Below are 25,141 nucleotides of genomic sequence, written 5' to 3' on the forward strand. Positions count from 1 at the left end.
AAAAAGTCCCAGTGTAGACCTCTCTCCCTGGATTTCAGCAAGGCTTTTGAGAAGACCCCACATGGGAAACTGGCAAAGAAGAGAAAAGCACATGGGATCCAGAGTATTGGCAAGTTGGATCCAAAATTGGCTCAGTGGCAGGAGTCAGAGGGTGGCTGTGGAAGGCTGTTGGCCTGACTGGAGCCCAGTGTGTAGCGATGTACCACAGGGATCAGTGCTGGGTCCCATACCGTTTGTGATGAGAAGTCGGAAAATAAGCAAGTTTGGAGATGACACGATTGTCTGAATGGGTGACAGTGAGGAGGAAGGTGTTAGGTTACAGGAGGATACACACGGGTTGATCAGATGGGTGGATCAGTGGTGGATGGAGTTGGGATATTCTTCGGAGGGTCGATGTAGACTTGTTGGGCTGAAGGGCCCATTTCCAGACAGTAGGGATTCTAATTCTGAAACCGTGGTAAATGTGAGGAGATGCACTTTGGAAGAAGGAACAAATCCTGGGAGTACTCAATGAATGGCAGGAAGCTCAGAGGGATGGAGGGATCTTGGGGATCCCTGAAAGTTAATGGGGTGTTTAAGAAGGCAGATGGGACATTTGCCTTTATCAGTCGTGGCACAGATTGCAAGAGCAGGGAGGCCACGTCAGAGCTAGACAGTGCTTCGGTGAGGCCACAGCTGGAGTACTGTGTGAAGTGCTTTCCCCCCCACACTGCAGGAAGGATAGAGTCATACAGCACAGAAAAAGACCCTTCGGTCCATCTCATCCATTCCGATCAGGCTTCCCAACTGAAATGGTCCCATTTGGTCCATATCCCTCTGAACCCTTCCTACCCATCCTTTTAAATTCTGTCAATGTACCAGCCTCCACCACTTCCTCTGGCAGCTCATTCCATACCCGCACCACCCTCTGGATGAAAAAGTTGCCCCTCAGGTCCCTTTTAAATGGTGTCAGCTGGAACATTGATACTTAGGCTTACCACAAGCAATGACACTGCCCAGACAAATTCTCCTTGTGGAAGAGGTGGTTAAGTCAGTGGCCGAGAGTCGGGAGGGCGATATTGATAAAGATAGCCAACGGGCAGATGGGCACCTGACGTTGCCAGGTTCCCCATCCATCGGGCAGGGCGGGAGCCAGACTGGCACCATCGCTGGCGTTAATGCCAATGGAGGGTCACGTGCACAAAGGGAGCCAGTGACGTCTGTTAATCCAAACCCTCCCCCTGAACTTCCATACCCGGTTTTGCGCCAACGTTGACGATGATACCCAATGTCGCTTGCAGGATGTTGAGTGGGCGCTGGAACTGAACAGAGGAAAGCCTTCATCAAACAAAAAGGGAACCTGCCGTGGGGTTCACCACTGCCCGTGACTGCTCAGGATCCTGTGGTGAACTGTTAAATTCCAGGCTAACACGATCTTGGTCGTACACCACCCTCCCCCTCCCTCCCCGATACTCCCAGCACCAAGCTCAGAAAGAAAGGATGTTTTGACACAATGAGCACAAGACAGAGCACAGGGATTTGCTGCAGTTTAATTCATGACTGGCCACTGATAAATTAAATTCTCTCTTCGAACTGCACGAACAATCCCTTCCTTCAGGGTGAGGTGGGACTGTTTGCATCAAACTGCTTGTTTCCAGGTCAATCAAGCTGATGTTGAACATAGTAGCGTAGAATCACAATGGATGAGAAAAATAACAAATCTGGCTGGGATAGAAATCACATGCAGATACAATTTAATCGGTAGACTTGCGAGAACATTCCAACATCAATTCAGGCCCACGAGATCTCTTGCTTGGAGGTTCTGGTTTTAGGTTATTCATCTGTAGATCTGAAAGTAGAGGAAAACCATGGGTGAGCAATGGAGATGGAGCAAGGAGATACTGGTGTGCGAAAGCTTGGCTCAGTTTGTGAAACATTAGGAAGGCGGAGAGAGAGAGAGACAGAGAGACAGAGACAGAGTGAGGGGGAGAGGAGAAGAGAGAGAGACAGAGACAGAGGGAGAGACAGAGGGGGAGAGAGGGAGAGAATGTGAGAGAGAGGGGGAGAGAGAGAGAGACAGAGGACAGAGAGAGACAGAGAGAGAGAGACAGAGAGAGACAGAGACAGAGAGAGAGTTTAAGGGGGAGAGGAGATGAGAGAGAGACAGAGACAGAAACAGAGGAAGAAACAGAGGGGGAGAAAGAGAGAGAGAGAGATGAGGGAGAGAGCGAGAGACAGAGAGAGAGTGAAGGGGGAGAGAGAGAGAGAGAGAGAAAGACAGTGGTGGGGGTTGGGGGGGTGGGGGGGGGAAGAGGTTGGGCTGTTTGATTTAGAAAAGAGCAGTTCAGATCAGGATGTGGGCTGGGAAGGCAATACAGTGGTCCCTGCAATGGATGATCCTTTTGCTGATCAGGAAACTGCTCTTCAGTCTGCCTAAGGAGGCATAGAGTGACTAGCTCTCAATCATAAAAGTCTCTGACTTTTTCATAGACATAGAGTCATAGACACTTCATCAAAAAGAACGGCTTGCGAAAGAGGGGAAGTAAACTGGATTTCTTCGGGTTTCAAATGTTTCTTACTGCACAGTCTCTGCTTCTTCAGAGATCCAATGTTTTCTGACTAAATGTAGAACATAGAACAATACAGCGCAGAACAGGCCCTTCGGCCCTCGATGTCGTGCCGACCTGTGAACTATTCTCAGCTTGTCCCCCTACACTATCCCAAAATAATCCGTGTGCTTATCCAAGGATTGTTTAAATCTCCCTAATGTGGCTGAGTTAAGTACATTGGCAGGTAGGGTATTCCACACCCTTACCACTCTCTGAATGAAGAACTTGCCTCTGACATCTGTCTTAAATCTATCACCCCTCAATTTGTAGTTATGCCCCCTCGTACACACTGACATCATCATCCTAGGAAAAAGTATTTCACTGACTACCCTATCTAACCCTCTGATCATCTTGTATGTCTCTATCAAATCCCCTCTTAGCCTTCTTCTTTCCATTGAGAACAGACCCAAGTTTCTCAGCTTTTCCTGATAAGACCTTCCCTCCAGTGCAGGCAATATCCTGGTAAATCTCCTCTGCACCTTTTCCAATACTTCCACATCCTTCCTGTAATGGGGTGACCAGAACTGTACACAATATTCCAAGTGCGGCCACACTAGCATTTTGTTTGGTTGCAGCATGATCTTGTGGCTCCAGAACTCAATCCCTCTACCATGAAACCTAATATGCCTTCTTAACAGCACTATCAAACTGGGTGGCAACTTTCAGGGATCTATGCACATGGACTCCAAGATCCCTCTGCATATCCACACTACCAAGAGCCTTTCCATTGACCCAGTACTCTGCCTTCCTGTTATTGTTCCCAAAGTGCATCACCTCACATTTAGCTGCATTGAACTCCATTTGCCATCTCTCAGCCCAATTCTGCAGTTTATCCAAGTCCCCCTGCAACCTGTAACATTCTTCAAAACTGTCGACTACTCCACCGACTTTAGTGTCGTCTGCAAATTTACTAACCCATCCACCTATGCCTGCGTCTAAGTCATTTATAAAGATGACAAACAGCAGTGGTCCCAACCAGATTCACGTGGCACACCACTAGTAACTGGACTCTAGGCTGAATATTTTCCATCAACCACCACTCGCTGCCTTCTTTCAGAAAGCCAGTTTCTAATTCAAACTGCTAAATCACCCTCAATTCCATGCCTCTGCATTTTCTCCATCAGCCTACCATGTGGAACCTTATCAAAGGCTTTACTGAAGTCCATGTATACCACATCAACTGCCCTACCCTCATCTACATGCTTGGTCACTTTCTCAAAAATCTCAACAAGGTTTGCCCTTGACAAAACCATGTTGACTATCTGAAATCAAATTGTTGCTTGCTAGATGATTATAAATCTTATCCACACTCAACTTCCCACTTCTGTCTTTGACTGGCCCTATTCCTACCCTAGTCATCCTTTTATTCCTTACATACCTGTAGAAAGCTTTAGAACATAGAACATTACAGCGCAGTACAGGCCCTTCGGCCCTCGATGTTGCTCCCTCCTGTCATACTAATCTGAAGCCCATCCCACCTACACTATTCCATGTACGTCCATATGCCTGTCCAATGATGACTTAAATACACTTAAACTTGGCAAATCCACTACCATTGCAGGCAAAGCATTCCGTACCCTTACTACTCTCTGAGTAAAGAAACAACCTCTGACATCTGTCTTATACCTATCTCCCCTCACTTTAAAGTTGTGTCCCCTCGTGTTTGCCGTCCCCATACTTGGAAAAAGGCTCTCCCTGTCCACCCTATCTAACCCTCTGATTATCTTGCATGTCTCTATTAAGTCACCTCTCAACCTTCTTCTCTCTAAAGAGAACAGCCTCAAGTTCCTCAGCCTTTCCTCGTAAGACATTCCTTCCATACCAGGCAACATCCTAGTAAATCTCCTCTGCACCCTTTCCAAAGCTTCCACATCCTTCTTATAATGCGGTGACCAGAACTGTACACAATACTCCAAGTGTGGCCATACCAGAGCTTTATACAGCTACAGCATAACCTCCTGGTTCCGGAACTCAATCCCTCTATTAATAACGACCAAAACACTGTATGCCTTCTTAACATCCCTGTCAATCTAGGTGGCAACTTTTAGGGATCTGTGTACATGGACACCGAGATCTCTCTGCTCATCTGCACTCCCAAGAATCTTACCATTAGCCCAGTACTTTGCATTCCGGTTACTCCGACCAAAATATATCACCTCACACTTGTCCACATTAAACTCCATTTGCCACCTCTCAGCCCAGCTTTGCATCCTATCTCTTTCTCTCTGCAACCTAATGCATCCTTCGTCACTATCCACAACTCCACCGACCTTAGTGTCGTCCGCAAATTTACTAACCCACCCTTCTAAGCCCTCATCCAGGTCATTTATAAAAATGACGAACAGCAGTGGACCCAACACCGACCCTTGCGGTATGCCGCTAGTAACTGGACACCAAGATGAACATGTTCCATCAACTACAACCCTCTGTTTTCTTTCAGCAAGCCAATTACTGATCCAAACTGCTATGTCTCCCACAATCCCATTCCTCCGCATTTTGTATAATAGCCTACTGTGGGGAACCTTATCAAACGCCTTGCTGAAATCCATATACACCACATCAACTGGTTTACTCTCATCTACCTGTTTGGTCACTTTGTCAAAAAACTCAATAAGATTCGTTAGGCACGACCTACCCTTCACAAAACCGTGCTGACTGTCTCCTTTATTCTATTTGCTAAAGACTGCTTGTGTCCTCTTTGCTCTTCTTAACTCTCTAAATCCTTTCTAGCTGATCTGTAACTCTCCATCACCTCATCTGAACCATCTTGCCTCATCAACACCTTCTTCTGCTTAACAAGCGATGCAATTTCTGTAGTAAACCACGGTTCCCTTACCTTATCACTTCCTCCCTGCCTGACAGGGACATACCTATCAAGGTCACGCAATATCTGTTCCTTAAACAAGCTCCACATTTCCATTGTCTGTATCCCCAGCATTTTGCTACCCCATTTTATACATCCTAATTCTTGCCTAATCGCATTATAATTGCCCCATCGATAACTCTCGACCTGTGGCATGTACCTATCCCTTTCCATTGCTAAACTAAACGTAACTGAATTATGGTCACTCTCTCCAAAGTGTTCAGCTACAACTAAATCAAACACCAGGCCCGGTTCTTTACCAAGCACCAGACCCAATGTGGCCTCCCCTCTTGTCAGCTCTTCGACATACTGTGTCAGGAAACCCTCCTGTGCACATTGGACAAAAACTGATCCAAAAACTAGGGTTATGCAGCATGTTTCCAAGCTGTTCATCTACCTGGGAGCCACAGTTTTATCAGCAAGCAAGGTCTTTGGCATCAATATCTGGTCACTAAATCCAGAAATTAACCCAGTTCCTTGGTGCCAGCTCAACCTTATTCAGACACAACCCTCCCCCCCGGACCAACTCCAGTTTGTCTACAGTGATGTCCTCCCACTGCTCAACCACACTGCTTACAATGAGGGTCAGGATGTTTGCTTTCTAATGGAACAAAATAACATACAACAATCCCTGGTTTTCATGGAATAGAATGCCTACATTGTGGAAGCAGGCCATTCACCCCTTCGAGTTCACAGTGACCCTCCGAAGAGCATCCCACTCAGACCCACCCTATCCCTCAAACCCTGCATTTCCCATGGCTAACCCACCCTAACCTGCACATCCCTGAACACTATGGGACAATCTAGCATGGCCAATCCACCCTAACCTGCACATCCCTGAACACTATGGGACAATCTAGCATGGCCAATCCACCTTAACCTGCACGTCTTTGGACAGTGGGAGGAAACCAGAGCAAATCCGCACAGACACGGGGAGAATATGCAAACTCTACACAGACAGTCACCTGAGGGTGGAATCGAACCCAAGTCCCTGGCATCATGAGGCAGCAGTACTAACTACTGAGCCACCACACCACACTGAAACACCCCTTTCCCACTTTCTGCCCACAATTAAGATGACAGGATGTTTAAAGGTTCAGGACTCTCAACACTGTTGATTGAGTGAGAGAATCAAGTGTCCAACTCCTGACACTCACCCACAGAGAGAGAGACAGACAGACAGACAGCGATAATGCAATGACTACATATCTATTGAAAGCTCTCTACGTTTCTAAGATATTTTAAGGTTTGTAAACAAACACAGACAATAGGAATAGCTTGAGGATCTTTCATGCTTTAATATGTTCACTTCTAATCATCCGACTCATTGCTGTTCCTGCTTTTCCCCCCATATCCTTTAACTCCAAGAACCCCTTTTGAAAACATTGAATGCTTTGGCCTCAACTGCTTTCTGTGGCAGAAAATCCCACAGGCTCCCCAATCTCTGCTGAAACCATTTCTCCTCATCTCAGTCCTATTCCGTCTCCTTTAGTCTGTGACCCCCTGGTCTGAACTCCCCTGCCATCAGGAACATCTTGCTCTCATTGACCCCCCCCCCACATTCTTCTAAATTCAAGTGAATACAATCCGAACCTACTCAATCGCTCCTCACACATCAGTTCTGCCATCCCAGGACTCAGTCTGGTAAACCTTCACTGAACTCCCTCCGTCGGCAGAATGCCCTTCCTCAGATAAGGAGACCAAAACTGCACGCAATGCACAATTCAGTCACACCAAGATTCTGCAGCAAAACATCCCAGCTCCTGGACTCGAATTGTCTCTCTATGAAAGCCAACGTACCATTTCCCTTCTCCACTGCCTGCTCGACCTACAATGCTTACATTCAGCAACTGGTGTCCAAGGACACCCAGGTCTCATTACCCCTCTCCCCTTCCCGATCTATCCCCATTCAGGTAATAATCTACCTTCCTGTGTTTGTTACCAAGGTGAATGACCTGAATTCGATTCCACCTTCGGGTGACTGTCTGTGTAGAGTTTGCATATTCTCTGCATGAGTTTGCTCCAGTTTCCTCCCAGAGTCAAAGATGTGCAGGTTAAGGTGGATTGACCTCACATTATACTCTGGGAAGGCACGATGGCTCAGTGGTTAGCACTGCTGCCTCAGAGCGCCAGGGACCTGGGTTTGATCCCCGCCTCGAGCGTCTGTCTGTGTGGAATTTGGACATTCTCCTCGTGTCTGTGCGGGGCTCCTCTGGATGCTCCAGTTTCCTCCCAGAGTCAAAGATGTGCAGGTTAGGCAAATTGGTCACGCTAAATTTCCCATAGTGTTCAGGAACGTGTAGGTTAGTTGCATTAGTCAGGGGTAAATATAGGGTAGGGGAATGGGTCTGGGTGGGTTACTCTTCGGAGGGTCGGTGTGGACTTGTTGGGCTGAAGGGTCTGTTTCCACTATGTAGGGATTCCAAGAAAAGGTGAGGTCTGCAGATTCTGTGATTCTGTCTGCTGTGCATTTGCCCACTCACTCAACTTGTCCAAATCGCACTGAGGGACCTCTGCACCCTCCTCACAGCCCACCCTTTCACTCAGCTTGTGTGGGCTCTGCCAAATCAGAGATATCACATTTCGTTTCCCCTATTGACATCATTAACTGGGAATAGCTGGGGCCCAGGCATCAATCCCTGAGGTACCGGATTCCGTTTATAACCGTGTAGATTTACAAGTAACATTCACACCACACAACTTGTTGTGTCGTTAGTCAGTCACAAGAGGTGGACATTGCTGGACAGGCCCAGCATTTATTGCCCAGAGGGCAGTTGAGGGTCAACCACATTGGGCTGTGGGTCTGGAGTCACATCCAGGCCAGACCAGGTAAGGATGGCAGTTTCCTTCCCTAAAGGGCATTAGTTAACCTGATAGGTGCCCCCACCCACCCCAAACAATCAATTGGACTGTTAACAATATTAGACTGTTAATTCCAGACTTTTACTGAATTCAAATTCCACCATTTGCCGTGGTGGGATTCAAACCCAAGTCTTCAGAACATTGCCTGGGTCTCAGGATTAACAGTCCAGCGACAATACCACTAGGCCACTAAGTCTCTGAATGCCAGGCAAAGACCATCAAGAGACAATCTAACCACTGCCTCTTAACATTCAATAGTGTTACCGTTACTGAACCCCCTGCCCCCACTCCCAATATCAACATCCTTGGGGTTACAATTGACCAGAAACTGAACTGGACTCACTGCATACACACAGTGAGTCCAAGAGCAGGTCAGAGGTTAGGAATAGTGTGGTGAGTAACCCAGCTCCTAACAACCCAAAGCCTGTCCACCATCGACAATGCGCAAGTCTTTAAGTGAAGGAATACTCCCCACTTGCTGGGAGCAGTTCCAACAACCCTCGAGAAACTCAACACCATCCAGGGACAAAGCAGCCCCCCCACTTGATTGGCACCACATCCATTCCCTCCAATACCGATGCTCAGTAGCAGCAATGTGTCCCATCTACAAGATGCACTGCATAACTTCACCCAAGATCCTCAGGCAGCACTTTCCAAACTCATGACCACTTCCATCTGGAAGGACAAGGGCAGCAGATACAAGGGAACACCACCCCCTGCAAGATCCCCTCTGACCCCTTCACCATCCCGACTTGAAAATGTTCCTTCAATGTCGCTGGGTCAGAATCCCGGAGCTCCCTCCCTAATGGCGCTGTGTGGGTGTCCCTACACCACGTGGGGCTGCAGTGATTCAAGAAAGCAACTCACCCCCACTTTCACAAAGGGCAATAAATGCTGGGCCCAGCCAGTGATGACTACATCCCACAAGTCAATAAAAGGGATTACACAGGATGGCGGTTAGTCAGAGGAGAGGGATAGGGAGAGGAGTGGGATAATGACAATGTTTCTTGCTGTTACTGACCTGGTGCATAGGGAATCCAATCAACTGAACAGAGGAACAAGGGCCAATCCCATCAGCAGAAGAATGCTGGGTATTGTTGTAGCTTCAGCTGCGTCTGTGAAAACACCCCACATGAAAAAACCCAAAGGGATTTATTAGTTTCTGGTCTCAACCCTCACCTTCTTCCCCTTCCCACGTAAACCCACCCCATCGAACAGCGTCCTTCATAACAGCACCCCTCCCCCCCCCCCCCCCCCCCCCACCCCCCCACCCCCCCGCCAACCTCTCTCTGATGCACTGCCCCTCATCATTGACTCAACCCTGAGGCAAGGAAGAGGTGAGTGTGGACAAGGGATAGGAGAAGTGAGGGAGCAGCGAAAGCAGAAGGAAGGCTGGGGGGGAGGGAATAGGGGAGAGAGGGGAAGAAAGAGGGAGAGAACAAGAGGAGAGAGGAACGAGAGAGAGGGAGGAAATGTGGAAGAGAGGTACAGGGAAGAGAGTAAGAAAGAAAGAGTTAAAATGAGGAGTCGGGGAAATAGGAGAGAGAGAACGGAAAGTGGAAGAGAGATGGGGCAAGAGAGAAAGAAAGAGAGTAACAATGAAGAGTGGGGGAATGAGAGAAAGGAGGGAGAGTGGAAGAGTGACGGAGAAAGAGAAAGAAAGAGGGAGAAAAAGAGGAGGGGGAAGGGGAGAGAAGGGAGAGAGTGTGGTCGAGAGATAGAGGGAAGAGAGACGGTCAGAAAAGGGAAAAAAAGAGGACAGGAGGAACAAAAGAGAGGGTGGGAGAGTGGAAGAGAGATATAGGGAAGAGAGAAAAACAGAAAGGGAGAATGAAGTGGGGAATGGAAGCAAGGAAAGGGGGAGGGAGGGGAAATAGAAGAGAGATAGAGGAAAGAGAAAGGGGATAGAAAAGGAGGAAGGGGAATGACAGAGAGGGAGGAAGAGGGGAAGACAGATAAAGGAAACAGAAACGGACAGAAAGCAGAAAGGAGGAGGGAAATGTGAGAAAGGAAGAGAGGAGGGAGAGTGGAAGAGAGATAGAGGAAAGGGAGAAAGGAAAAGAGGAAAACGAGGAGGGAGGTACTGAGAGAGAGAGAAAGGAAGAGAGGGAAAAATGGGTACAGGGAGAGAAAGGGAGGAAGAGGGGTAAGGATGAGAAGAAGAGATGAACGATGGATAAAGGAAGAAACAGAAGGTTGGAAAACGATGGTAGAAGTGAAGCAGGAAAACTGGAAGAGAGCGAATGAGGAAGTACACAGGGAGAAAATGGAGGGAGGGAAAAATGCAGACAGAAAGGAGAATGAAAGAGGAGATGGGCAGAGAGAAAGAGAGAAGGAAAGGGGTTAATAGAAGGACAGAAAGCAAGAGAAAGAGAAATGCTGGGAGGAAGTAGGATTGACTGACAAGAGATGGATAGAGAGAAGGAGAGAGACAGAGAGAGACAGAGAGAGAGAGAGAGAAGAGCGGCACCTTCAACTATCAGTGAAGCTCTCAGAGGTAGCTCAGTCCCTGCTGAGAGTCAGAGGGCATGGAAACAGACCCTTCGGCCCAATTCCTCCATGCCAACTGGGATTCCTAGTCCCGGTTGAACTAGTCCCATTTGCCAGCATTTGGCCCATATCCCTCTAAACCCTTCCTATTCATCTACCCATCCAGATGCCCTTTAAATGTTGTAATTGTACCTGCCTCCACCAATTCCTTTGGCAGCTCGTACCATACACACAGCATCCTCTCCATGAAAAACCTGCCCCTCGGGTCCTTTTAATTTTTCTCCTCTCATCTTAAACCTACAGCCTCTAGTTTTGAAATCCCCTACCGTGGGGAAAAGACCTTGGCTTTTCACCCTATTCTTGCCCCTCATGATTTTATAAGCCTCTATAAGGTTTCCCCTCAGCCTCTGATGCTTCAGTGAAAGATGTCCCAGTCTTTCCTTATAACTCAAAGCCCCCCAGTCTTGGTAATATCCTTGTAAATGCTTTTTATTCCCCCTTTTGATGTTTAATAATAGCCTGCTTATAGCAGGGTGAAGGGGGTGCTATGAAGTGCTCCAAATGTGGCCTCACCAATGTCTTCCATAGTGTTCCAACTCCTGCACTCAATGCTCTGACTGATGATGGTAAGCATGCTAAATGCCCTCTTCACTCCTCTGCCTATTTGTGATGCCACTTTCACGGTACCATGTACCTGCACACCTAGGTCTCCCTGTTCAACGGCACAACCCAGGGCACTGAGTAAGTCCTGCCCTGGTTTTTCTCACTAAAATGCAACGTCTGAATTCAACCCCGTTTAGACCGTAAGACGTAGGAGCAGAAATTAGGCCATTCAGCCCATTCAGTCTGCTCTGCCATTCAATCATGGCTGATACGTTCCTCAACCCCAATCTCCCGCTTTCTCCCCATAACCCTTAATCCCTTTGATATTCAAGAACTTATCTTTCTCCATCTTAAGTACACTCAATAACCTGACCTACACAGCCTTCTGTGGCAATGAATCCCATAGATTCACCACTCTCTGGCTGACGAAGTTTCCTCTGACTGCCCTCCTAAAGGGCCTTCCCTTTACTTTAAGGATGCGCCCTCGGGTCCTCCTGCCAATGGAAAATCTTACCAATGTCCGTTCTGTCCAGTATTCTGTAAGTTTCAATCAGATACCATCTCCCCCCCAATTCCCTCACCGCCCCCCCCCCCCTTACCCCCACCTACCCCCATCCTTCTAAACTCTATCGAGTATAGTCCCAGAGTCATGGAGTCATAGAGATATACAGCATGGAAACAGACCCTTCGGTCCAACTCATCCATGCTGACCAGACATCCCAACCTAATCTAGTCCCATTTGCCAGCACTTGGCTCATATCCCTCTTAACCCCTCCTATTCATATAACCATCCAGGTGCCCTTTAAATGTTGGAATTGTACCAGCCTCCACCACTTCCTCTGGCAGCTCATTCTATACACGCACCGCCCTCTGTGTGAGAAAGTTAACCCTTACGTCCCTTTTCTATCTTTCCTCTCTCACCGTAAACTTATGCCCTCTAGTTCTGGAGCCCCACCCCAGGGAAAAGACCATGCCCCCCCCATGATTTTATAAACCTCTGTAAGGTCACCCCTCAGCCTCCGCGCTCCAGGGAAAATAGCCACAGCTTATTCAGCCTCTCCCTTTAGTTCAAACCCTCCAACCCTGGCACCATCCTTGGAAATCTTATTTGCCATCCCTCGGCATCGTTCACCTTTCCGTCCCAGCTGGTGGGAGATTCCCTTTCTCCGGTGGGGAAGAGAAACCCGGTGATGCCCCTTGCAGTCGAGCAGCCAGGGGAAATTGCTCACCTGGAGTGACGGTCAGCTTGACGTCAGTGCAGACGCTGGAAGCAGGGGGCCTCTGCGTGATCACGTGGCACTCGTAATCCCCGGTGTCGTTGAGTGAGAGGTGGGTGAGGCGCAGCGACACGTCTTTCGCCTCGAACCAATTAGCCAACAGCGAGGTGCGCCCTGCAAACTCTCTGTCCTGGCCCATGTTCTCCCTGTTCATCTCGTGCACGTGGACCACCAGTGGGCTGCCGTGCTCGGCCTTCTTCTGCCACAGTGCCCGCCGCGTCTCGGGCGCCGAACCCGTCCAGTTGAAGGCACACGGCATCGTCACCGTCCCTCCGACACTCATGGTCAGCTCTTCGACCCTTGGAGTGCAGCTCAGTGGCACTGGGCAGAAGCAGAATTTAAAATGAAGGCACTCGCGGTTCTCAGAAGCAAACAAGCTGAAAGGGTTCGGACAGGATGCTGCCGGGGTCTGGAGGGTTTGAGTTATAGGGAGGGGACGGATAGAATCATACAATTCCTATAGTGTGGAAACAGGCCCTTCAGCCCAACATGTCCACATGGACCCTCCGAAGAGTAACCCACCCAGACCCATTCCCCTCCCCAATTACTCTACATTCCCCCTGACTAGTACACCATACCTACACACCCCTGAACACTATTCAGCATGGCTGATTCACCCTAACCTGCACATAGAGATGTACAGCACGGAAACAGACCCTTCAGTCCAATGCTGACCAGATATCCTAACCTAATCTTGTTCCATTTGCCAGCACTTGGCCCATATCCCTCTAAACCCTTCCTATTCATATACCCATCCAGATGCCTTTTAAATGTTGTCATTGTACCAGCCTCCACCACATCCTCTGGCAGCTCATTCCATACACGCACCACCCTCTGTGTGAAGAAGTTGCCCCTTAGGTCCCTTTTATATCCTTTCCCCTCTCACCCTGAACCTATGCCCTCTCGTTCTAGACTCCCCCACCTCAGGGAAAATGACCTTGTCTGTTTACCTTATCCATCCACGTAGACACGGGGAGAATGTGCAAACTCCACACAGACAGTCACCTGAAACTGGAATTGAAGCTGGGTCCCTAACGCTGTAAGGCGGCAGTGCTACCCACCGAGTCACTGTGCCACCCCATTCATCTTATTTGTACATCTTTGAATTGTGGGAGGAAACCAGAGCATCCGGAAGAAACTCAGGCAGACACGGGAGAATGTGCAAACTCCACACAGACAGGATAGGCTGGGGTTGTTTTTCCTGGAGTGTTAGAGGCTGAGGCGTGACTTTATGAAAGTTTATAAACTCTTGAGGGGCATGGATAGGGTGAATAGACAAGGTCTTTTCCCCAATGTTGCGGAGTCCAAAACTAGAGGGCAGAGGTTTAAGGTGACAGGGGAAAGATCCAAAAGAGACCTACGGGGCAACTTTTACCTGCAGAGGGTGGTGCATATATGGAATGAGCTGCCAGAGGAGATGGTGGAGGCTGGCACAATTACAACATTTAAAAGGCATCTGGATGGGTATACGATTAGGAAGGGTTTAGATGGACATGGGCCAAGTGCTGGCAAATGGAACTGGATTAATTTAGAATCTGGTCGGCATGGACGGTTTGAATCGAAGGGTCTGTTTCTGTGCTGTATGACTCAATTTGCCTGGCAACAATGTACTGAACCATCTCAGGACTGGGGGATAGTTATCGATGACAGAGATATTTCTGTCTGCTTACGCTGTGTGATTGGTTCTCCAGTAAATGAGCAACTTTTAGCTGGGAATAAGTTACAGAGAGAGAGAGGTGGAAGTGTTCATATCATCCCAGCTCAAGAGCAGTCTTTCTGTTCTCTGCAGTAAAAAGGCACTGCGTAACTGAACAAAAATTGGCTTTCTTTCCCCTGCCATAGTAACTGAGAGCTGTGACTTTTACCTGATAAGTCACAGGCTCTTTACGAGTGAACAGGTCAGTCTATATCTCTTATGGATTACTGGAAGCATCCGAAGAAAGATGACTAAAGTACTATGCTAGCCAGCAGAAGAGTTAGAAAGATCATCTCAACAATAGAACTTGGAACAGCGATGACTAAACTGTCCTTTTCGTCTTTCACCTCTATCCTAACCTAATTTACCATGTGTGTGTGTGCGCGTGTCTATGCATTTGTGTTTGTGTGCGTGTGTGTGTCTGCGTGTGTGTGTCTGTGTGTGTGCGTGCACATGTGTGTGTGTGTGTGTGTGTGTGCATTTGCATGTGTCTGTCAGTGTGTCTGTGTGTGAAAGGAGGGATTTATTATAGGTTTAATTGGTATTGTTATGTCATTCACAATAATTGTATATAGTTTATATAATCCTGACAGTCTATAACTCTTTACCTGTAGCTAAAATCTACTTACTGACACTAAACAGTAATTCTAGTTTGCTCATAGAAACCGAATCGATTTAACTGGGTCTGAAAGTCAGGTAAATTTGAGAACTTTGTGAATTTTATTTAAAAAGGACTAACTTTTGTGACAAATCTGGAATACCAAAGTTTCATTTCCAGCTGGCTATCCCAGTGAGATGTGAGAAATTATTAACACTCTCACACACATTCAAATGCACTCTCCCTCGCATATTAACACTTGGCTGGTGAACCATTGTTGTTTGATGAATAAACTCATTCTGTTCATGAATGCTCCTCAGGGAAGGAAATCTGCCATCCTTACCCAGTCTGGCCTACACGTGGCTCCAAACAGCCAATGCGATTGCCTCTTAGCTGCCCTCTGAAATGGCCAACTCAGTTTTGGTCATAAAGTCTCAGAAAAGGAATGAAACTGACCGAGCACTGGCCCTAGGCACCAGAAAAGACAAAAGCAGAAACAGTCCCACCGACCCTGCAAAGTCCTCCTTATTATTGGGGTCTAGTGCCAAATGGGGAGAGCTGCCTCACAGACTAGTCAAGCAACAGCCTGACACAGTCATACTCACAGGTTCAAGTTGTAAGTTTGCTTGCTGAGCTGGTGGGTTTGTCTTCAGATGGTCCATCACCATGCTAGGTAACGTCATCAGTCAGCCTCGTGTGAAGTGCTGGTGTTCTGTCCTGCTTCCTATTTATGTGTCTTGATGGATGATATCATATACGGTTCTTCTTCTCAGAGGTTGGCAAATGGGGTCCAAATCGATGCGTTGATTGATGGAGTTCCGGTTTGAGTGCCAGGTCTCTGGGAATTCCCGTGTGTGTCGCTGCTTAGCCTGTCTCAGGCTGGATGTGTTGTCTCAGTTGAAAATTAACACATCAATTTGGACCCCATTTACCAACCGCTGATGTCACCCATCTTAACAGACCAAGACACAGAAATAGAAAGCGGGACAGAACATCAGTGCTTCACCAGAGGCTCACTGATGATGTTTCCTAGCATGGTGACGAAACATCTGAAAACAAACTGACCAGCTTAGTGAGCACAATAGGATACAGTTGGGAGGGAGTTGGCTGGGAGTCCTCAAATGCTTTCTTCATTATCCTATCTACCCGTGACTCTACTTTCAAGGAACTATGAACCTGTCTCTTGGTTCAACAACATTCCCTAGGATCCTACCATTAAGTCTTGCCCTGATTTGCCTTTCCAAAATGCAGCACCTCACACTTATCTAAATTAAACTCCATCTACCACTCCTCAGCCCATTGGCCCATCTGATCAAAGTCCCATTGTACTCTGAGGTAATCTTCTTCGTTGTCCACCACACCAACAACTTTGGTGTCATCTGCAAACTTACGAACCATACCTCTTATGTTCACATCCAAATCATTTCCATTAGTTGTGGACAATATGACCTAGCTATCCCTGACCCCATCCTCATTTGGTAGACTACTTAGCACAGGGAAGATGGTTGTGATTGTTGGGGGGGGGGAGGTCAGTCATCTCAGTTCCAGGCGATCTCTGGAGGAGCTCCTCAGAGTAAACATATTTCATTACCTGCTCGTGTATGTTATGACACACCTCTGGAGCAGGTGGGACTTGAACTAATTCCTGGCTGTGAGATAGGGATGCTACCAATGAGCCACAAGACTCCTGGCTCCTCAGGGTAGTGTTTTAGGCCCAACCATCTTCAGGTGCCTCATCAATGACCTTCCCACCTTCACAAGGGATTTTCACTGATGATTGCACAATGTTCAGCACCATTTGCGACTCTTGAGACACTGAAACAGTCCATATCTAAATGCAACAAGATCTGCACAATTTCCAAGCTTGGGGTGACAAGTGACATTCGTGCCACACAAATGCCAGTCTACGACCATCTCCAATAAGAGACAATCTAACCACTGCTCCTTGACATTCAACTTTGTTACCTTCACTGAATCCCCAACTATCAACATCATTGGAGTTACCACTGACCAGAAACTCAACTAGACTTGCCACATAAATATAACGGCTTCAAGAGCAGGTCAGGGGCTTGGAATCCTGTAGTGAGTAACTCACCTCCTGACTCCCCAAAGCCTGTCCACCTTCGACAAGGCACAGGTCAGGAATGTGAGTATGGGGGCAGCTCCAACAACACCATCCAGGACAAAGCAGCCTGCTTGATTGGCACCATGTCAACAAGAATTTACTGCTCCCCACTCCCCCATCCCACAAACAACAGGAGTGACACGGTGGCTCAGTGGCTAGCACTGTTGCTTCACAACACCAGGGACCCAGGGTCAATTCCATCCTCAGGCACACTGTGTGGAGTTTGCATGTTCTCCCCATATCTGTGTGGGTTCCCTTCAGAGATTCTGGTTTCCTCCCACAGTTCAAAGATGTACAGGATTGGTGACTTGGCCAAACTAATTCACCTAACCCCCAGTAACTGGGGAAGGAGTCGTTGATGCAAAGGATAGGATATGCAGGGTTTGTTTTATGGGGTGGGAAATACAGAGGAACCTCGATTATCTGAATTTTGGAATATCCAAAGAAGATCTCAAGATCCCAATAGAAACATTACATCAAAGAGATGTTTTAACAGTGTTCTCATCTTTTGTTTACAGTGATTAACAATGAACCCAGCTTACTGAAATGCTGCTGAGAACAGTCCTGGACATCGATGGGAACCCAGGCACCATATCCAAATGACTGACCTCCCACTCTCTCTCTGTCCCCCTCCCCCCACCCCGACACTTTCCCTGGAGCTCTACACAGGAGTGAACCCTAAACCCCCCCCGTTTCCCAGAAAATCTCTCCAACATTGTCCTGTACAGGGCAAAAGTGGAGCCTGTCAAAATGTTGCAGTAAAAAGTTGTGTGTGTGTGTGCGCGCACACGTGTGTATTGTGCCTGTGTGTGTCTGTGTGTGCTCACACACGTATATTGTGCCTGTGTGTGTGTTATCTTGAGACTCACCCCCAAAAGGCAGCAGCTGTCTTACTGTTGTTGTCCAGACCGGGCTGCCCCAGAGGGGGATTGGGTAAGGGGTGGGAGGGTGTTCAGTGGGAGGGGGTGGATGGGGACCGGGGTTGGGGGAAGCAGATGGGGTGTGGGCTGGAGTCAGGGGGACAGACGGGGAGCTGGGTTGAGAGGGTGCGGACAGGAGCCCGGGGTCGGGTGGGGGAACGGGGAGGGGGGGGCGGGTCTGATTTGGGGGAAAGGGTGGTTGGGGTTAGAGGGGGTGGACAGTGAGGGGTTGGGGGGGTGGACAGGGATGCGGGAGATGGATGGGGGTGAGTTTGGGGGGAGCAGAGGGGGGTGGACAGGGGACGATGTTGGGGGGGCACAGGATGGGAGTGAGGGCTCGCGTGCGATGTGCTGCTGCCTCGTCTCCTGAACATGGAGCGGACTGAGCAAGTGCTCGCTGTGACAATCCCATTGAACTGATGGGGGGTGCAGTGGGAGGCTTCAGCAATGCTGCTGGTCCCTTACACACACGTGTGTGTCTGCTCAGAAACAACCCCTGAGACAGAGAGAGGGAGCAAGGCAGGCAGAGCGAGGACAAAAAATTCCAAGCCTCAGAGGAGAGGCATTAAATCAATTAACCGAATAATCAATTATCTGAATGAAATATTGCCCACCCATCTTGTTCGGATAACCGAGGGTCCTCTGTATTTGGAGGAACATAGCTGTGGTTACTGTACCTCTATAGCATGCCCATTCAATGTAGCAGTGACACTGCATCAGTTGGATTTTGAGAGAGTGATGGATAATATGGTTCAGCAGTAGGTTGGAATGAAAGCACGATCAGATCAATCATGACCTGTTCAAAGGGGCGCACGTTCAATAACTTCCGACACCTGCTTATCCTTATGGTGCAACGAACAACAGTGCATGTCCGAACATGCCAGGCTTTGACTGAGCAGGGCAGCAGGGAGGGCCAGCAATGAAACACTTACCCTTTGCCCAGCACAGAGCAACTGTCATCAGCAGGAGGAGGAGCGAGAGCCTCTGCAAGGCCATTCTGATGAGTCCAACCTGGTGGAGACAGACACTGGCGACAGTTCAATGCAATTCCAATCGACAGATCGCGGGGAGGTACCAACATTGACAACATGAAGATTGCTCAGACTGCCTGATTGGGAGGGCAGGGTGTGTTCATGAGCTTTACTCTGTATTTAACCCCATGTTGTCCCTGTCCCGGGAGTGTTTGATGGGGGACAGTGTAGAGGGAGCTTTACTCTGTATCTAACCCTGTGCTGTCACTGTCCTGGGGGTGTTTGATGGGGGACAGTGTAGAGGAAGCTTTACTCTGAATCTAACCCTGTGCTGTCACTGTCCTGGGGGTGTTTGATAGGGGACAGTGTAGAGGGAGCTTTACTCTGTATCTAACCCCGTGCTGTCCCTGTCTTGGGAGTGTTTGATGGGGACAGTGTAGAGGGACCTTTACTCTGTATTTAACCCCATGCTGTCCCTGTCCTGGGAGTGTTTGATAGGGGACAGTGTAGAGAGAGCTTTACTCTGTATCTAACCCCGTGCTGTCCCTGTCCTGGGAGTGTTTGATGAGGGACAGTGTCAAGGAAGCTTTACTCTGTACCTAACCCTGTGCTGTCCCTGTCCTGGGATGGGGACAGTGTAGAGGAAGCTTTACTCTGTATCTAACCATGGTGCTGTCCTTGTCCTGGGAGTGTTTGATGGGGGACAATGTAGAGGAAGCTTTACTCTGTAGCTAACCCTGTGCTGTCCATATCCTGGGATGGGGATAATGTAGAAGCAGTTTTACTCTGTATCTAACCCCGTGCTGTCCCTGTCCTGGGAGTGTTTGATTGGGGAGACAGTGGAGAGGGAGCTTTACTCTGTATCTAACCCCGTGCTGCCGCTGTTTTGGGAGTGTTTGATGGAGGACAGTACAGAGGGAGCTTTAATTTCAGCTTAAAACAGGGAACTGACATTGGAAAGGCCGATTGCTAGGGAATGATTGGGCAGGAGGGTGTGACTGAGTTTATCTTTTGCTGAAACATATTCCTGGCTTGCTCTGGCATTGCAAAGTAGTGGTGTTGATATTAATGGGACTGCAGTGCTGCGGAATAGACAGAGATCACTCGATCACTCACTCACCGGGGTCCCTCAGATGTATGTGTGTTCACTCTCAGAGGATCGGGCAATGTTGCGAGAAGGGGGGGAACAGGACGGTTTGTGTTTCTTCAATGTTTCACAGACTCTGGAATCTGCGCCCTCCCCCCAGCTCCCAAGAACTGCAGCAATATTAGACCCTGCAATCTGGCTGCAGCACTCAGCCTGTATTTCAAAACAAACCCGCAGCCTTCCTGCAAAAGCACTCTCGGGTCTCTGTCCCTCCGCCCCACCCCACAGTCCCCAACACCAACCCCAAACCCCCCCCCCCGACCCCCCACCGTGTGTGTGTGTCTCTCTCTCTCTCTCTCTCTCTCTATCCTCCCCCACATCACTCCATCCTCTCTCTAGTCCTTTGTCTCTTCAACTCAGGTCTTTCCTTACACACACACACCCTCACATTCTCCCCCTCCCCCCGCTCCTCCCCTGGGCCTTCTCCCCCTCCCCTCAGAGATCCCCTTCCCTCCCTCCCCTCTCTACCTGTCCCCTTCAGAGCTGCCTCCCCTCCTTCACCTCACAGACCCCTCACTCCCTCTCCTCTCAGTGCCTCCCTATCCCCCATAGCCCCCCTTCCCACCAGAGCTCCCTTCCTCCCTCCCTATTCCTTCATAATCCCCTTGCTCCCTCCCTCTCCACTCCCTTCTCCTCCCTATTCCCCTCAGAGCTCAGTTCCCCCTCCCCTCATAGCTCCCTCCATCATCCCACCCATTCCCTCAGAGCTCCCTTCCACCTCTTTATTCCCTCAGAGCTCCCTTTCTCCCTCCCTATTCCCTCAGAGCTCCCTTTCCCCTCTCTATTCCCTCAGAGCTCCCTTCCCCCTCTTTATTCCCTCAGAGCTCCCTTTCTCCCTCCCTATTACCTCAGAGCTCCCTTTCCCCTCCCTATTCCCTCAGAGCTCCCTTCCTCCCTCCCTCTTTCCTCAGAGCTCCCTTTCTCTCTCGCTATTTCCTCAGAGCTCTATTACTCCCTTCCTGACCCCTCTCACAGCTCCCTTCCCCTCCCTATTCCCTCAGAGCTCCCTTCCTCCCTCCCTATTCCCTCAGAACTCCCTTCCTCCCTCCCTATTCCCTCAGAGCTTCTTTCCTCCCTCCCTATTCCCTCAGAGCTCCCTTCCTCCCTCCCTCTTCCCCCACAACTTCCTTCCTCCCTCCCTATTCCCTCAGAGCTCCCTTCCTCCCTCCCTCTTCCCTCAGAACTCCCTTGCCCCTCCCTCTTCACTCAGAGCTCCCTTCCTCCCTCCCTATTCCCTCAGAACTCCCTTCCGCCCTCCCTATTCCCTCAGAGCAGCCTTCCTCCCTCCCTCTTCCCCCACAACTACCTTCCTCCCTCCCTATTCCCTCAGAACTCCCTTGCCCCTCCCTCTTCACTCAGAGCTCCCTTCCTCCCTCCCTCTTCCACCACAACTCCCTTCCTCCCTCCCTATTCCCTCAGAACTCCCTTGCTCCTTCCCTATCCCCTCAGAGCTCCCTTCCTCCCTCCCTATTACCTCACAGCTCCCTTCCTCACTCCCTATTCCCTCAGAGCTCCCTTCCCACTCCCTATTCCCTCAGAGCTCCCTTCCTCCCTCCTTATTCCCTCAGAGCTCCCTTCCTCCCTCCCTATTACCTCACAGCTCCCTTCCTCCCTCCCTCTTCCCTCAGAACTCCCTTGCCCCTCCCTCTTCACTCAGAGCTCCCTTCCTCCCTCCCTATTACCTCAGAGCTCCCTTCCTCCCTCCCTCTTCCCCCACAACTACCTTCCTCCCTCCCTATTCCCTCAGAATTCCCTTGCCCCTCCCTCTTCACTCAGAGCTCCCTTCCTCCCTCCCTCTTCCCCCACAACTCCCTTCTTCCCTCCCTATTCCCTCAGAGCTCCCTTCCTCCCTCCCTATTACCTCACAGCTCCCTTCCTCGCTCCCTATTCCCTCAGAGCTCCCTTCCCACTCCCTATTCCCTCAGAGCTCCCTTCCTCCCTCCCTATTACCTCACAGCTCCCTTCCTCGCTCCCTATTCCCTCAGAACTCCCTTCCCCCTCCCTCTTCACTAGAGCTCCCTTCCTCCCCCCATTCCCCCAAAACTCTCTTCCTCCCTCCCTATTCCCTCAGAGCTCCCTTCCCATTCCCTATTTCCTCAGAGCTCCCTTCCTCCCTCCCTATTCCCTCAGAACTCCCTTCCTCCCTCCCTATTCCCTCAGAGCTCCCTTCCCCCTCCCTATTCCCTCAGAGCTCCCTTCCCCCTCCCTATTCCCTCAGAACTTCCTTCCTCCCTCCCTATTCCCTCAGATCTGCCTTCCTCCCTCCCTATTCCCTCAGTGGTCCCTTCCTCGCTCCCTATTCCCTCAGAGCTCCCTTCCTCCCTCCCTATTCCCTCAGACCTCCCTTCCCACTCCCTATTCCCTCAGTGCTCCCTTCCTCCCTCCCTATTCCCTCAGATCTCCCTTCCTCCCTCCCTATTCTCTCAGATCTCCTTTCCTCCCTCCCTATTCCCTCAGTGCTCCCTTCCCACTCCCTATTCCCTCAGAGCTCCCTTCCCACTCCCTGTTCCCTCAGATCTCCCTTCCTCCCTCCCTATTCCCTCAGAGCTCACTTCCTACCTCCCTATTCCCTCAGATCTCACTTCCTCCCTCCCTATTCCTTCAGACTTCCCTTCCTCCCTCCCTATTCCCTCAGATCTCCTTTCCTCCCTCCCTATTCCCTCAGATCTCCCTTCCTCCCTCCCTATTACCTCAGTGCTCCCTTCCTCCCTCCCTATTCCCTCAGATCTCCCTTTCTCCCTCCCTATTCCCTCAGACCTTCCTTCATCTCTCTGCATCCCCTCACAGCTCCTCCTTTTCTCCCCCTGCAGTGGCTCTGATCTTATTGTGATCACTCCTTTTCCCTCTCTGTTAACCCCAAGCTCGATTCTCTCTGCCCCCTTCCAATGGGTACATTGTTTCACTTCGAACATGTGGAACATTCTGGAAGATTCTGGTGTTCTCCATCGCCCTCATTCTCTCTGCCCTTCCCTCCTTCATTCTCTCTCTCCATGCTCCCCCACCTTTCTTTTCTCCTCCTGTCTCCCCCGACCCCTTATTTCCTTTTCCCTCCTTCTGTTTTTCATTCTCTCTCTATGCTTCCATTGCCATCCATCTCTCTCAATCTTTAATTTGCAATCTCACGTGTGTGTGTGTGTGTCTCTCTCTCTCTCTCTGTTTCCCTTTCTCACTCTCTCTCTGTGTCTTATTGTCTGCATCTCTCCATCTCTCTCTCACTCTGTATACATCTGTCTGCCTCTCTCCGCCCCCCACGCCTCTCTCCATCTCTCTATAAGTCTGTCCCTCTCTCTCATCCCCTTCTCCATAAACATATCTGTCAGCCTCCCTCCAACTCTCTCTCCCACTCTCCATATTTATATATCTCTCTGCCTCTTTTTATCTCTCTTCCCCCACTCTCGACATACATATGTGTGCCTCTCTCTCCAGCTTTCGTCATATCTCTGTGTGTGCCTCTCTCCATGGCTCTACAAATGTCTGTCTCTCTGCCCCCCATCTCTGTCTGTCTGTCTCTGCATCTCTCTTCCCCCCCCCCCCCACCCTACTCCCACATATGTATCTGTTTACCTCTCTCTGCCTGTCTCTCTCCCTCGCTCTCTATACCTGCCTATGTCTGTCTCTTTCTGTCCCTGGCATCAGTTGACTGAATCCTTTGGCTGACAGCGAGTTGTGTCGAGATTTTTTGGAAGATTTCTCTGTGAGGCCGAGTGACAATCCTCTCCATATCTGACCCAAACTCGCCTCATAAATACCACAGCCCTGCACCATGATAGTGCTCTGTGCACCATACCACGCCATTTTGGAATAACTCAATCCCCATCGGGTATTGAGCAGGACTTATTTTCTATTCCCTCTCTCCCTCTCCATTGCCATCAATCTTGCTGAGTTTTTAATTTTCATTCTCTCTCTGTACGTCATTCCCTCTCCTTCATAAATCGACATCCCTCCCTAATTCCCCCCAGCTCCATTTTGCCCTTTGAGTGTGCTAATTTCTCTTCCCATTTCCAAGACTCAATCCTTCTAGCCCCTGCTCACCATCACCCCACCCTTTCTGCATCTCTCTCAAATCAATTCCTCCATCAAATTCTGGTCTGTCCCTTTCTGCTGCTTTTCACTGCAATCCGCAACATCCGATTTTCACTGGCTAGCTACCACTGAACAATAGATCTCCAGCTTTGTTTAAAGAGAGAGAGAGAGCCGCTGTTGCTGTTATACTCACGGTGTCTAAAACAGAAGTCCTTCCCCAAACAGCTGGCCTCCCCCGCACAGAAAGCTTCCTTCTGCAGAAGGGTAATTGATGATTACACCAATGCTAAGTGCAGGAAGGTCAAAACGCACAGCGAATTTCTTTGAGTCCCTGCTCAGTGACGTCAAGCCATCAGACACTTCCAGCCTCTTTCCTCAATCAAGCCAAAAATAAATTCAGGCAAGTTCCCAGGCTGGGTGGGGTTTCAGATAAAGAGAGAGATGGCTTCTCAGATTATTGCTGCCTGGTCTCTGTCTATCATCCTCTCAACACGGGGAATTTAAAAAAAGGAAATGTTTTCTTTGTTTCAGTTTTGTGCATTGGTCACTGTGGTAACATTACTCCATTGGGGTTGCGAGGGATTCCGGTAGCTGTAGAGGGCATTGGTTAGGTCACTTTTGGAATATTGCCTGGAAATGTGGTCTCCTTCCCGTCGGATATTGTGAAACTCAAAGGGTTTGGAAATTATTTATGTGGATGTCACCAGGTTTGGAGGATTTGAGCTATAGGGAGAGGCTGAATAGGAAGTAGCTGTCTTCCCTGGAACGTTGGAGGCTGAGGGATAACCTTATAGAGGTTTATAAAATCACGAGAGGCATGGGTAGGATAAATAGACAAGGTCTTTTCCCTGGAGTGGGGGAGTCCAGAACTGGAGGCCATAGGTTTAGGGTGAGAGGGGAAAGATATAAAAGGTGCAGCTTTTTCACACAGAAAGTGGTATGTGTATGGAATGAGCTGCCAGAGGAAGTGGTGGAGGC

General features: G+C 49.3%; 1 protein-coding gene across 1 annotated transcript; it reads right to left on the reverse strand.

Moving 5' to 3' along the window:
- Positions 1–1,509: 1,509 nt before the first annotated feature.
- On the reverse strand, positions 1,510–24,561 carry LOC148136890 (hyaluronan and proteoglycan link protein 3-like). The gene is made up of 5 exons (XM_087982723.1): positions 24,357–24,561; positions 18,955–19,033; positions 12,636–13,004; positions 9,335–9,428; positions 1,510–1,828 (listed from the first exon to the last, which is right to left on the reverse strand). The coding sequence occupies exons 2-4, from the start codon at positions 19,016–19,018 to the stop codon at positions 9,355–9,357; spliced, it is 507 nt and encodes a 168-aa protein (XP_087838849.1). The 5' UTR covers positions 19,019–19,033; positions 24,357–24,561; the 3' UTR covers positions 1,510–1,828; positions 9,335–9,354.
- Between the last annotated feature and the right edge of the window lie 580 nt (positions 24,562–25,141).

The sequence above is a fragment of the Chiloscyllium plagiosum genome, unplaced genomic scaffold (genome assembly GCF_037043375.1).
Source record: "Chiloscyllium plagiosum isolate Xiang-an unplaced genomic scaffold, Cpla_swu_hap1 HiC_scaffold_44, whole genome shotgun sequence".
NCBI classification, from domain to species: domain Eukaryota; kingdom Metazoa; phylum Chordata; class Chondrichthyes; order Orectolobiformes; family Hemiscylliidae; genus Chiloscyllium; species Chiloscyllium plagiosum.

Bases quoted from the DNA above. Each gene is read 5' to 3' on its own strand.
- LOC148136890 (XM_087982723.1), bottom strand. From the start codon at position 19,018: ATGGCCTTGCAGAGGCTCTCGCTCCTCCTCCTGCTGATGACAGTTGCT. The intron at 13,005-18,954 runs GTAAGTGTTTCA...GCTTCTGCCCAG, and splicing joins TGCTCTGTGCTGGGCAAAGG to TGCCACTGAGCTGCACTCCA. The intron at 9,429-12,635 runs GTGAGCAATTTC...GTGTTTTCACAG, and splicing joins CAAGCTGACCGTCACTCCAG to ACGCAGCTGAAGCTACAACA.